This window comes from Scleropages formosus, chromosome 22 (assembly GCF_900964775.1).
Source record: "Scleropages formosus chromosome 22, fSclFor1.1, whole genome shotgun sequence".
In the NCBI taxonomy this organism is placed as follows: Eukaryota; Metazoa; Chordata; class Actinopteri; order Osteoglossiformes; family Osteoglossidae; genus Scleropages; species Scleropages formosus.
The window spans coordinates 2,344,252-2,358,100 of record NC_041827.1 but is presented as its reverse complement, the minus strand read 5'-3'; the positions used below and the strand labels follow the sequence as shown (position 1 = coordinate 2,358,100).

General features: G+C 47.8%; 1 protein-coding gene across 5 annotated transcripts in view; it reads left to right on the top strand.

The window, feature by feature from the left end:
- The window catches only part of LOC108918519 (membrane-associated guanylate kinase, WW and PDZ domain-containing protein 3-like), a 109,958-nt gene extending 99,837 nt beyond the window's left edge, over positions 1-10,121 (top strand). For all 5 annotated transcript variants that reach the window (XM_018725859.2, XM_018725858.2, XM_018725861.2 and 2 more), the window contains 7 exons: positions 404-598; positions 1,673-1,858; positions 2,320-2,416; positions 3,654-3,759; positions 4,767-4,904; positions 6,317-6,455; positions 8,198-10,121. In XM_018725859.2, the coding sequence (XP_018581375.2) occupies positions 404-598; positions 1,673-1,858; positions 2,320-2,416; positions 3,654-3,759; positions 4,767-4,904; positions 6,317-6,455; positions 8,198-9,138 (1,802 nt within the window). In that variant the 3' untranslated portion in view covers positions 9,139-10,121. The remainder of the gene's footprint in view (positions 1-403; positions 599-1,672; positions 1,859-2,319; positions 2,417-3,653; positions 3,760-4,766; positions 4,905-6,316; positions 6,456-8,197) is intronic.
- Positions 10,122-13,849: the final 3,728 nt, after the last annotated feature.

Genomic DNA, 13,849 nt, shown 5'->3' with positions numbered 1-13,849 from the left:
TGTGAATAATCCAGTTGATAACAAATCCACTTGTGTGATGTGCCTTAATCAGTGTAATTGATAAAGCTGCAAGAAATGCGTGTTTTGTGCGTGTCTCACAAGGAATTAGGCAAACAATGAAAGAAATCCCAAAAGGATTTGCATCGAAATCAGAAACCCAGACATGTGGGATCTCTTGAATAAAAAGGGGAATTCAGGCAGTATTAGCATCAGTTCTTCACAGTTGTCTCCCTCACAATTCCATCAAGACCTCCAGATGTTAATGATATGATGACATTCTTATTTAATGAACATTCAAAGGTGTTCGCAGATCGCAGAGCTTTGTAATGCGAGCAAAGCGGATGCTGGAGCATCCTGGCTGATGCCGTCCTTATCGGACTGCCTCCACCTCATCTTCTTTCAGACGGCGGGGACGCGGAGGGGACGCAGCAGCAGCAGGCAGCCCCCTGCCCCCTGGCGAATGGTTCGCCTAGGCTTCCCCGTGCTGAGGTGCCTTGCCCCATCGAGCACCGTTCGTACGACATTCTGCTGCAGCGCAGGGAGAACGAGGGCTTCGGATTTGTGATCCTCACCTCTAAGAGCAAGCCGCCGCCCGGAGGTGAGGACTCTTCTGGTAGTCTGGCGACTCTGCCCTCATTTGATGTTTAAGTTCCTGAATATGAAAAAGATGTTGAAAGCCAGAGCTGGTGTCTTTACTTTTGTTTATTTCTCAGTTGTTTAGATCTGTGGTCTGGATCTAGAAGCATCATAAGAGCATCTCACGTAGCTTAGTAGGACTCCCGGGAGTGTTAGGTGTCTATACCTCGTAATTACTTTTTGGGTATAATTCAGATCTCTTACACCCCTTATACTGTTTGAGAGGTCACAGTGGGGTCATTACTCTTAATTGGTCGTGATGGAACTGCAGGAAACATCAACAAATTGCAATCCCTGGTTAGTATCAATTAGTGTTTTCCACACCAGTAAACAGAATGAGTGATTTTCCTTGCAGCTTTAGATATTTCATAATTCCAGAACTGCAGAATCCATTAATTTTGTACGAGAAGTTTGATGGGTTGAACTGGAGAGAGGAGCTTTCATTTCCTTTTAGGTGTTCAGGCCGTTCGGTCACTCTTACAGCCCCTACCCATCAGCGAGCTCAAAGACAGAGTCCCCCACCCTGAATTTCCGATACCGTTCCTGTTCAGACGTGCGTTTCCTCGCCCCCTCAACCCCTCGTGTTCGTACAGAAAACGGCAGCATGTTTGTGGCATACAGTCGAATCTCAAACACAAGACAGGGCATGTTGATCTGCTTTGAGGTTTTCATGGCTGTCAGTGCTCAAAACTGCTGTGACTGTGGCGTAGCACAGGGGTGCGAAGGCCTGGGAAAATACCACTGTTTGCGTCCCTGGAGGTGCCGCCTGTTGGCTTGGCTAAAGATTACCCTGGTAAAGCCTGTTCCCAGAGAGGTTGAAGTCACACTGTTCTCTGGAGCAGTCTGCTCGCTCCTCAAGACCTTAATTGGTCGGAGCCTTGGGGTTATGGTTCGCAAAGGGTGAAGTTCCGTTGGGTGTCGGCTAAGACCAGGACCAGAACCTTAAGGTATAAGTTACTGGGTCGGTCGGTGAGCTCTCTTTGGATGTACGTGCATGTGTGAGGCAGAGCTGTGTTCTCGAACCCTCTCGCTGCAGCCATCCCTCACAAGATCGGGCGCATCATCGAGGGCAGCCCCACCGACCGCTGTGGTCGACTCCACGTAGGTGACCGTATTGTGGCTGTCAACGGCCAGTCCATCGTACAGCTGTCACACAACGACATTGTGCAGCTCATCAAGGACGCTGGCAATTCCGTCGTCTTGTCTGTGGTGCCTGAAGAGGGTAAGTCTGCCCGACCGCTGCAGGGAAAAAGACTGAACGTGCATGTGTTTCATAGTGTCAGTACCTCCTCTTACTACGCTGGTGCTACAGTGCCGTTACCACAGTACTGATGCTGTAGTACTGAGATGGTTACTATACTGTTATCATAATACTGCTGCTGCACTGCAGTTACTGAAGCTGTTTCACTGTGTCATTGTGTGTATGGTATGTTGTGGTGTCGAGTTAGAAGTGAGTAGGAATTCATTTCGTGTGACCTGACGCACTGGTATTAACAACGAAATATGAACTGAAACATATTCAGGATTAAATTAAAGGAATTAACATGGAGGACAGACTTAACAGAATCTCAGCTTGTGGGTTGGCCAGGACAGAAATGTGCTTCTGAGTGTGTGTGTGTGTGTATCAGCACGTGGAACTTCATGCTGTGTGGCCTCTGTAACAACATCTTGTCTCTTTACCAGAGTATACTGGTCCTCCTTCTGGAACCAGCTCAGCCAAACACAGCCCAGCTCTGCAGCACCGAGCAATGGGTCAACAGCCAGCCAATCGGGAAGACCGGTACGACCCGCCGCACCGCATCACGGCCATCAACACGCATCCTCTTCGTTTGTCACGCTTTGTCATGCACAGTTTCCCAGGAAGTTGCCTTACAATAAAGGTTCCTCTTTTTGATTCTACTCACTAGTATCACTCCTTATCCACACATGTCTCTTGATGCCTACAAACCAGAAATGCTTCAGGGCCAGAAAAAACAAACGTTGCAGAAATGCCTCCCCCCCAACACACACACACACACACACACACACACACACGCACGCACACACATGCACGTGTCTGCGCTGCCGTGCGAAAGCATCGGGCTTTCCAAGAAATGCCTCTGAAGGCGTAGCTGGAGGCCCAGCTCATGGAAGTATTGAGTGCTGGGGGTGGAGGCTCGGTGTGCGTGCACGTGGGGGTGGGGGTGCTGTTCTTTAGTACCGCAGGCCCTCGTACATCTGTGTAAGCGTGGAGAGAGCGGGTGGGCGATTAGGGGGAATTAATGGCACCTGTTGTGATCACAAGTCTCCCGCTCACTTTGATGTTCCCCTTAAACAAGATTACCTGTGTCGGCTCCCTAATCCATGACGCTATCCCAGACCCCACCCCCCCAAACACTGGGGGGCCGCACGCGGACTCTTTCTCTTTTTGTGTTTTAATCCCAGATACATGGTTAGTGTCTTTCTTGTGAATGACTGACTTGGGCTCCTGCAACATTTCCTCTTCTCTGCGGCACAAACATTACAGCTTCCCTCGTAGCGACAGGAATTCAGGGGTCTCGACTTGAGGAGTTATTGCTGTTACTCACCAGCCCACAGCACTCCTCGCCCCGCCCCCGCTTACCTGAATCACCTGGAACTGGCTGAACTGAGTGGAGAAAATCCGATGAGTCTTTTATTGGGGGGTGCGGTGGCGCAGTGGGTTGGCCTGGGTCCTGCCCTCTAGTGGATCTGGGGTTTGAGTCCCGCTTGGGGTGCCTTGTGATGGACTGGTGTCCCGCTCTGGGTGTGTCCTCTCCCCCTCCAGCCTTTCGCCCTGTGTTGCCGGGTAGGCTCCGGATTCCTGTGACCCTGTATGGGACAAGTGGTTTCAGATGATGTGTGTGTGTGTGTGTGTGTGTGTGTGTGTGTGTGTGTGTGTGTGTGTGTGTCTCTTATTGTTATAAGGGGCAGCTGGTAGTGTAGTGGTTACCAGTGCCGCTTTTGGCCCAAAGAAGCACCAAACACACATCTCTCCCTTGGGCGCATGTGGTGTGTAGGTACAACCTGGAGCTGGAAGAAAAGCGGGACGGGGTGGCTTGGGCGGAGTACAAGACACTTCCGCAGAGCGAACAGGGAACGCTGTGTGTGATCGGCTCCAAACAGGTGAGACACACCTCTTCCCAGTGGCCATGGAAGCAAATGACTCAGTGACTACATGGTGGTGTGTGACTGTGCGCATTTTCATATCCCAAATATCAGCCCGCTTTTCTGTCTCCTTCAGATAAAAAAAAAAAATGTCTATGAAGGGGGGGGCGCGGTGGTGCAGTGGGTTGGACCTCGTCCTGCTCTCCGGTGGGCCTGGGGTTCGAGTCCCGCTTGGGGTGCCTTGTGGCGGACTGGCGTCCCGTCCTGGGTGTCCCCCCCCCCCCCCCCAACCCCACGCCCTGTGCTGCCAGGCTAAGCTCTGGCTCCCCACGACCCTGTATGGGACATGTGATTCAGGCAATGTATGTATGTATGTCCATGAAGGTTCCTGAAATAAGAGGGCAAACTTTCCACCTTAACAACACTTCCACAGCATCGACTTCACAATGTGGTACACAAGGGCTCCTACAGCATCCATCACCCCTAATTAGCGCCTCGTTATTTAGCAAAGTCTTCTCCCGTCGGACTGTTAATGAGGTGCATGGGTGAGAGAGCACATTTAAAGTGTTGTTTGAGAAGTGTGTTTTCGGGAGACGTACGAGTCAAGTTGGTCAGCAGTTCTGCAAAAAACCCGTAGACAGATTCGGGAAGAGGAAGCAGCGCAGTAAAGGCTGGCCCTGGTGTTTTCTCAGAGTTGTCATTAGTAGTGAGCAGCAGGTGGCGCAGTGGCTAGACCCATCGTGGGTTTGAATCCCGACTCCGGCTGTGGTAGCCTTGAGCGTGGTACTTACCTGAATTTCCCCAGGTAAATGACTGTAAGTCTAGGTCTAAATGGTCTAAGTGGGTAAATAACTAAGTTAACAAACCTAACGCTGTAAGTCACTGGAGGAAAGTGTCAGCTGAATGAATAAATAATAATACACGTGGAAGCCCTGGGCCTCATTTCTTACACTGAGTGTTTCTTTGCTCTCTTCCCTATTTGTGTACTTTAGTGTGAATAAATATTTGTACTGTGTGTGGCACAGAGCTGCTTCCAAGTGGAGCTCGAACGGGGTCCCAGGGGCTTCGGCTTCAGCCTGCGGGGGGGGAAGGAGTACAACATGGGTCTGTACATCCTGCGGCTGGCAGAGGACGGCCCTGCCCTGCAAGACGGGAGGATACACGTGAGTCGGGCTGGATGACTGGATGACGGCCTCTCCTGCACTGGGGATCTGAAGGCCATTACACTGTTTTACGAAGTACTCATACAGCGTTGCTGTCACACAGCACCACGGTGGGGTGAGAGAATGTGGGTTCGATCCCCACTCAGTCTGTGTGGAGTTTGCATGTTGTCCCCATGCCTGTGGGTTTCCACCTGGCACTCTGGTTTCCTCCCACAATCAAAAATGTGCTGTTCAGATGGATTAGTGACCCTAAAATCACCCATTGTGTGTGTGTGTGTGTGTGTGTGTGTGTGTGTGTGTGTGTGTGTGTGTGTGACACAGTGAGTGAGTGACAGAGAGAGTGTGTTCCACTGATGTATGGATGAGTGACCCTTTGTAAGTAGCATATCTAGCAGTGTAAATCACTGCAGTGAATAAGGTTTGTGGGCTGATAACATTACAGAGAGTTTATTGGAAGTTGATTTGCAGAAGTATATTAATAAATGAATAAATGTAAATGTCATACAGGGGTGTGGTGGCGCGGTGGCGCAGTGGCACAGTGGGTTGGACCGCAGTCCTGCTCTCCGGTGGGTCTGGGGTTCGAGTCCCGCTTGGGGTGCCTTGCGACGGACTGGTGTCCCGTCCTGGGTGTGTCCCCTCCCGCTCCGGCCCTACGCCCTATGTTGCCGGGTAGGCTCTGGTTCCCCGCGACCCCGTATGGGACAAGCGGTTCAGAAAATGTGTGTGTGTGTAAATGTCATACTTATGTGAAGCTCATGATGTGAGACAATGATGAACAAACCACACTGAAAAATGATTATGAAAAATAATTTCTTAAAGCCCTATTGATTAAGTATGGATGGATATTGATTAATTGTTTTCATGGCAAGGGGGTGCAGTGGTGCAGTGGGTTTGACCGGGTCCTGCTCCGGCTCCCTGCAACCCCCCCATGGGACAAGCGGTTTTAGACAGTGTGCGTCTGTGTGTTTTCCTGAAACAAGGGCTGTAAATACAGTTCTGTTGCAAAGTATGTGATCCCTATAGGGATAATCATTATTTCTGTATAAAACCTGAACGTTAATCCTTTAACGTATAAAATGAATAAATTATGATGCACTACTTTTGTGTTTCTACTACACACATGATTTCCTCTAAAGTAACATATGGAATTGGTCATTACACACCTATTATGTCACATGAGAAACACTGGTTCTCATTAAATAGCCCTTTCGTGGTAAAACTAAGGGACACAAGGGGTTCACACACTTTGAAGCAGCAGCGTAAAACAACTGTGAAGTATTTGTCAGAAATGGTGCAGCAACTTCTGTGGTACCTAAGAATTAATCCATAAAAATTCTTATTATTATTATTATTATTATTATTAAGAATTTTGAGGCTGTTGATCTGATGGTGATGAAATATGTTATGGGCAGGTGGGAGACCAGATAGTGGAGATCAACGGGGAACCCACCCAAGGCATCACACACACCCGAGCCATCGAGCTCATCCAGGCTGGAGGCAATAAAGTCCTGCTGCTGCTGAGGCGTGGCCATGGACTGGTTCCAGACCACGGTGAGTGCACAGCACACACACACACACACAGAGATGCAAGTACACACACGTTGACGCATATGCAAAGCAAAAAACTCTGTGGGGGTGTTAGAGTGTGAATTACGAGCACGTTCATCTCCATGTATGTGAACTGGCAAAGCTATTGAGGTTATATAGTGCACTAGGAGACACGGGTTTTAGTATGGTGTGTATGGGTATGTACCTGTGTGTATCCGTGTGCTCCGTCCTGTCCTGTGCGTTCCATCTGCGTTGGCGCTTTCCCTTGGGCCATTTCATGCCCATCGGTGCTGTCACTTTCCTGTGTGTGTGTGTGTGTGTGTGTGTTTGTGTGTGTGTGAGTGATTGCCCAATCTAGGGTCTTTCTCTTTCTTGCCCTTCTCGTCCTGCTGCAATCTATTCCTCTTCCTCCAGGCGGCCTGGCTTCCTCCACCCAGTGCTACTACCCATCAGCTGAGCACCATCACTAAAGGCTCCACTGCTCTTCTCGGTCTGTCCCTAACTGCCCTGGTAAATCTCTTCTTCCTCTTCTTACTTCCTGTTCTCCCCACCTGCCCTTTCTTCTTCTTTGGTGTCCCGAAAGTATCGCAGCCTTGCGTTCAGTGCTCCTCTCATCCTCTCTCCAGGGAAGGACTTGCTGACTTTCCTCGTTCTCCTCTGTCTGCTCCGGTCGACTCACTCTTTGTCTGTGATCGCGAGGGAAATGCGCGCCGTACTCCGATTAGAGCCGACGAATGAACCCCAAGTGTTGATTTGTTTGTGCAAGCAATGCAAAGCGAAACAAGACGTGCTGCGCCGCTCATTATTTAACTGTACAAAAGGCATTTTTATTCAAAGTGCCGAATGCGGCCGTTGCATTTAGCCGTTTGCGCAGCTAGGTACTGGACTGTACTGTAGGGTATGGTACTGTACGCTACGGGTGTTGTTCGCTTCAATTGCAGCGCTGGATACGGCAGCAAGTGTGATCTCCCGCGACGGGAAACGGTTCGGTTGGAAATCTTCTTCGTCAGCCGTTACAATATAGTTGTGGGCAAAGATGCGGCAGTCCTGTAGTGGTGCTGCCTTTGGACCCAAGGGTCAGAGGTTTGAATCACACCTCCAGCTATAGCACCCTTGGGCACTTAAGTACTTACCCTGAATTGGTCCACTAAAAGTACCCCGGTGTACAAATGGGTGAGCAGCAGTCACTGCAAGTCACTCTGAAGAAGAGCGTGAGGGAAATGAGTAAACGTGATGTAGTAGACGCTGTTCTGTCCCATAGCAGCAGGCAACTCGATCCATAAAGAGAGGAGGCATAAGGGTTCAGGCTCTTGTTTCTTAAAAGAAATGCCGGTCTCATCTCATGACGTGATTTCTAAAGGATAACAGAGAGTGGAATGGCATCAAATGAGGGAAAACTCCTAAGAAATGGCAAGTACCCAGTTCAGATGTGAAATTGAAATTTTAATCTCATAACCTTCCATTATATGAACGTGAGTGTCCCTAAATTGCATTTATGTACATGTTTACAGTGTGTACTGCAGGCGAGAGCTGTACACAGATGTGAGACAGGGCAGGCTGTAATTGAACCTGAATCGAGTTCAGAACCAGCTAATCCGTTTTATCTCGGGCTACAGTAACACACGGGTCGGGAACACATTCAAATCTCATTTTTGCATGAATGATCGTCGTTTAGATCTGATTTTAGCAAATGGCACGGTGTTGAGAGAGTGTGTGCAGTCATCATTATCCATTTCTCATGTCAGGTTCAACAGACGAAATAAGCGCTTCACCCACAAGCTTCCTGAGAGAAGTTCCCACTTCTGCCGAGCTGCCGGCCCCCGCTTCTCCATCTGCCAGCTGTACCGTGGTGCCCTTCTCCCTTTCTACCAGGCGAGACGAGAGCCCGGACCGGCAGGCCCGCTCAGTCTCTCCTAGGCTACCGGAACCGCAGCCCAGCTGGGCCGTCGGTCCAGGAAGCAGCAGCAGGACCGTCCCAGACCCGGCCAACGAGCGGGCCAACGGAGCCTCCTTTCGGGTCTCCCGCCACAGGCCTTCTGGCTCACAAGGAGACAATAGGACACCGTCGGGCACCAAAGACCGGCTGCGGACGACGGAGAGAAAAACCAACCCCAGTAAGAGCACAGACTCGAACCCAGGGCAGCGGACCACCAGGGATAAGTCATCTCAACGGTCCCCGAGTCCTAGGAAAGAGCCAAAAATGGAGTTGCTTGCAGAGACCGGCGCAAAGGAAAAGCGAAGGTCTGAGCGGCGACGACCCACGGAGCAGCAGGAGCTCATCGGTGGAGCCGGCAGGAAGGGGGAAGGGCACTCAAGAGAGAGGGGGGAGCAGGAGGTCAAGAAAGGGGGAAGAAGCAAGAGGGATGGGATGAGGCACACCAAAGAGAAGAATAACGGGGGAAGGGGCGGGGGGCGAGATGCAGGGCAGCAGGGCCTGAGGAACAAGTCACACAGGGGGGAGGAGGAGGAGGAGGTCCTGGAGAAAACTGTGCAAACAGAGGGCAGGGGCAGGGAGAGCAAGATGGAGTTAGAGGAGGGGGAGAGGGAAAGGTATACTAGAGGCTCCACCAGCAGCTCCCAGGTGACCCCCCCTGGTAAGAAGGGCCCTATCACCCCCGGCCCCTGGAGGGTGCCCAGCTCCGCTAGAATCCTGTCCCATTCGGAAGTCATGCGCGACTATTACTGATGCATTGGGGTCGGGGGGTGGGCTTCCTTTTGAAAACTTGGGAGCAGTTATCACCAACCTACACCAACTAGTGGGAGATGGGGGAGGAGGTCGATTTTTTTAAGCGTCACTATTCTTTCCCTTCTCCTCCTGTACAAAAATTTGCCTTACGTAGCACGTGGAGTGAGTTCCAGCCTGGGGGAGCCATGCAGTGACCACTCCTCAACCCCACTTCCCCCATTCCCCCCCACCCCCTCCATGCCAACCAGGGACTTGTCGTCGTGGCAAGATGAACTTACCTACTTACGGACTCCTTGCCGTGGATACCCATTCCTAGTGGAATTGACTCAAAGGCGATGGCGCTCACTGGTCCCTGTCAAGTCGGCGAGAAGGACGGGCGATGTTCTCCTCTGTGGACGACGCCGCTCATCTCCACACTGTGTGCTTTTTCGGGCCGTTGGTGTGTTGCATGCAAAAAAAAAAAAAGGTTCGTCTGCTTTTATTTCCTCCTCTGCGCCATTTCGTGACGCTCGGGAGGCTTTTTTGTTCTGTAGCCTTTCGTTTTTGTTGGAATCCAGTTTGAACGTGCATGTCCTGTCGGATCTCCTGATCGTAGTATCATGTATAGTTTGCAGAAAAACATATAAAATGGGGTGCCAAACAGACAGAAAAATGTAATAATTTCTGTGAATATTTATTTCAAGTGTTTTTGGGGGTGCAGAAGTTGACAGCTTTTTCCTGACATGTTGAATAGGTTATATTCTCACACAGTCACCACGTACGGTAGGTCCTTCCTTTAAAGTGTTTTTTTAATTTTTTTTTGTAGTTTGTTTTAATTTAGTGTCTGCTATATGTGTAAATGTAATTTTTTGTTCATATCCCTGCAGGCTTGTCTTTCATAATATTATGCACAGTTATAGTTCCCATGTATAAGGAGGGCGTGGGGGCGCAGTGGTGCAGTGGGTTGGACCGCAGTCCTGCTCTCTGGTGGGTCTGGGGTTCGAGTCTCGCTTGGGGTGCCTTGCGACGGACTGGCGTCCTGTCCTGGGTGTGTTCCCTCCCCCTCCAGCCTTACGCCTTGTGTTGCCAGGTTAGGCTTTGGCTCCCTGTGACCCTGTATGGGACAAGCAGTTCAGACAATGTATAGTTCCCATGTAACCAGTATTTCAGTTTAACTGGATTCAGGAAATTCCAGCGAAGAACATACTTCATACGTTTCAAATTTAGTCAATATTCCTATCTCTATTTATAAGAGGAGCCAATATCAAACTTTGGCGTTCACTTGTCCCCCATTATTTAGTCTCCCAAAATTGGGTTTTTCACGTATCTGGTTAGTAATCCCACTTTTCATTTATTGGTCCCGAGCAATTAATGTCATTTATCCAGTCTGTCCAGTCCAGGCCGGACCCGTGGCATTCGGTCCGATACAAAATTGTGCCAAGTGGCTGCGCGAGAGAGGTTGAGACGCACTGCATTGTGGGAACCGCGTACCCACGCTTTCAGCCTTCTACTTACTGAAAGGAGTCAGCACAAGCGATTACAAAGTTTCCTTCACAAAATCATTATTTTTCACTATTTATTTCATATAGACTACACTCTTAATGAATGAATCTTCTACTTTACCGTCTACTGGGTCTTGACACCATCATCATCATCATCAGCAGTAAGGCGGCCCAGAAAAAAAAAAACAGCAGCTGCAGAATAAAGGATCTCCAACAAATTTCTGTATGTAGAAGTAAAGTTAGCATAAAATAAAATGAAATAAAAGAATATTCCTTGTTCTTACTGCTTTTCCAAATGTAGATGTAGGAAAAAACTGTCTGAGGTTGAATGGTGTGGAAGCTTTTTATATACAGCCCTATGTTTCCGGCTTCAGAAAAAAGCTGCCCGGCATGTGCGCACGCGCACACACACACACACACACACACACACACACACACACACACACACACGTGCGATTCAGAGAACCTTTGCTGACACACATGCCACTGAAAAACACTTTGTAGAGGTTATGGGATAAAAAAGCGAAACTGCATTTTTCAAAATTTTAAAGTGATTCCATATCATATTCGGCACCATTCAGGCTGATTTTGAGGTTAATTTGGAATAGGCTTGGAACGAATTAAGAGTTTTTCCCTTTAAAAAATAATGGAATAAGGTACTTAATTATCTGTTATCTCTTTTGTCACTATTCAGTTTTTTAGGAACATATTGAGACTGGTTAATGAGGGATAAGTGTACATGGCTCGGTTTTGGGTGGCGTTTTGCCGCAGTGGGTAGTGCTGCCAACACTGCCGTTTGGATGTAGGTTTGAATCCAGATCATTTTGTGTGGAGTTTGCATGTTCTCCTGGCGTCTGTGGGGGTTTCCTCCCACAGTCCAAAGGTATATGTTTCAGGTGAACTGGTGACTTTAAATTGCCTCTAGTGTGTGAGTGTGTGTGGGGCTACCCTGCAATCGACTGGCATCCGGTCCATGTTGTACCCCACCAAGTCTTGTACCTGTGCTTCTAGGTTAGGTTCTTGACTGCCATGGCCCTGACTTGGATGAGCAGTTATGAAAAGTGAGTGGTTTAGATTTTCAGAAATTAAGGGTGATCTTACAAGTTTGACATGATGTATTCATATTTTCAACCATCATGTCACCCAACACATTACTGTCAAAGTGTAAAATGAGTGCTGTTGTCAGATTCCTGTTCACAGTAATATCATATACTGTTTGGTACTCCATTAAATATTTTTTTAATGTATATATTTGAAAAATATATAAAAGACCAGAGACTTGTGGCTAAGTATATTGTTTACCTACTTTAAAATAAATTGTGTCTAATTTATTCAATTATCAAAAAATATAGATGAACATAAATCTGTGCATTGATTGTGAGCTATTGTGTGTTTTCTCATTCTGACCGCACACTGTCCTTCAAAACATGTACACAGTTAGCAAACATCTTAGGTCAAGTTTTGTGTGACACACAGCAGACCGGCGTGTCTTTAGCATGCACTGTGTGTTTTGATGCGTTCGTCATATTAGGTCTCCTGGGGGGGGCCTTGTTTGGACTATACCAGCCCGTAGAGGTGGCTCCGCAAGGGCTTTTCATACACCCATTTTCACTCCCCTTGAAATATCAACGCCAAAGCAGGTTTTTAGCCGCATCATTTGGCTGTCATTTGGGACGTTCGCTCGCCAATTTTGGATTACGCACAGAATCAACTGACGCTAGAACGTACCATGTTTACATGTCACTGCGAGACAGTGTAACTGTTGTTTCTGTTGCCTCTTTGAATGTGAAGAAAGCTTCAACTAGGGTAAAAGTTCAGCTCCCCCCCTCGGAGTACCCAAACACAGATAAATCAATGTCATCGGAGTCTTGACTTTGGCGAACGAAATGAAGGAAGACGCGTTCGTAGACGTGTCTCTAGAAACATACGTTGTTCTCTCGACAACTCTTTTTGTTACAGAAGTAATAAAACCACAACATGTAGCAGTGAGTCCAGTGTTTACATGAACGTGTTTAAGAGATTTACTGAATAAAGGAAGATGATATATTTCATTGCCTTCTCAAAATTTATATAAATGACATAAATGACACATTGAAATATTTTTCTATGTAGATTGTTACTACAAACCTTCAGCCTGGCTTGACTCACGCTGATGGTAGGTCACTTCACACCGTGTCCCACCCTCTTTGCAGGTTTTTCTTGTTTTTGGTTTTGAGATGGGTCAGTTTTTGACTAAAGTCATATATCCCTAGGAGAGCTGACTGCGTGTTCCACAATCCATCTTCGCTGCACGTCTGCTGGCCTTTTCCTTTGGGATACGCTGGCTTCTCATGTTTCAAACAACCAACTTAGACATTTTGAAGGTACAAACTTTAGGTTTTTTTAGTTTTAATGGCGTTTTCTTAACGTACCTGTCTCCTAACATTTGATTGCTGTGGAGCTAAGAATATATGTTTCTACGCTTCCTACAGATAGGTGTTGGTGAGATGCACACAAAGAGGAGTGTGAGATCACCTTAGTTCAACTCACTTTGCTCTTATCACTGATCAGTAACACGACACAAGTTGCACATGGTTACATTTACATTTACATGTATTCATGTAGCAGACGCTTTTCTTCAAAGCGACGTACATCTCATAGAAAATACAGGGATCACAAGGGATCAAGGGATCTCATCACAAGGGGTTTAAGGGATCATAGCTGACGTTGAATAGGAGTTTGAAGACAGGAGGTTTTTATTTCAGTCTCGTTTTCATTTCGGTTTTTCAATTGTTTCGCTCAAAGTTAATAAAATATCAAAATTAAAAGTTTTTTTTTAATGTTTTTAAGGCTGTATCTGAGACATTTACTGAACATCATAAGGCATCAATAAATCCACGGATGTTTGTATTACTATTGATTGCGACTTTGCGATAAAAGTGACTTTGGATTTACGACCCAATCGAGTTATGAACACCTCTAATCCAGATTGTGTTTGAAAGGTGAGGAGCCGGTGTGCCTTTTAGACAGCCCTCTCTTAACAGGTAATCAGAGCAAATCAACAATATTGTGCAGTTAGAGGAACAGGCCTGCTGTATATTGTTGTCTTCTGGAGTCATCTACACTTCTGCACGTTTTCCTCACCTCTGGCCCCCATCACCTGTGTTCCTCTGTATACCGACTTGGCCTTTGCTTGGGTTTGGTACAGATAATCTGTGTGTTCTTCCTGTCATGTGATAGTTGTCAATGTT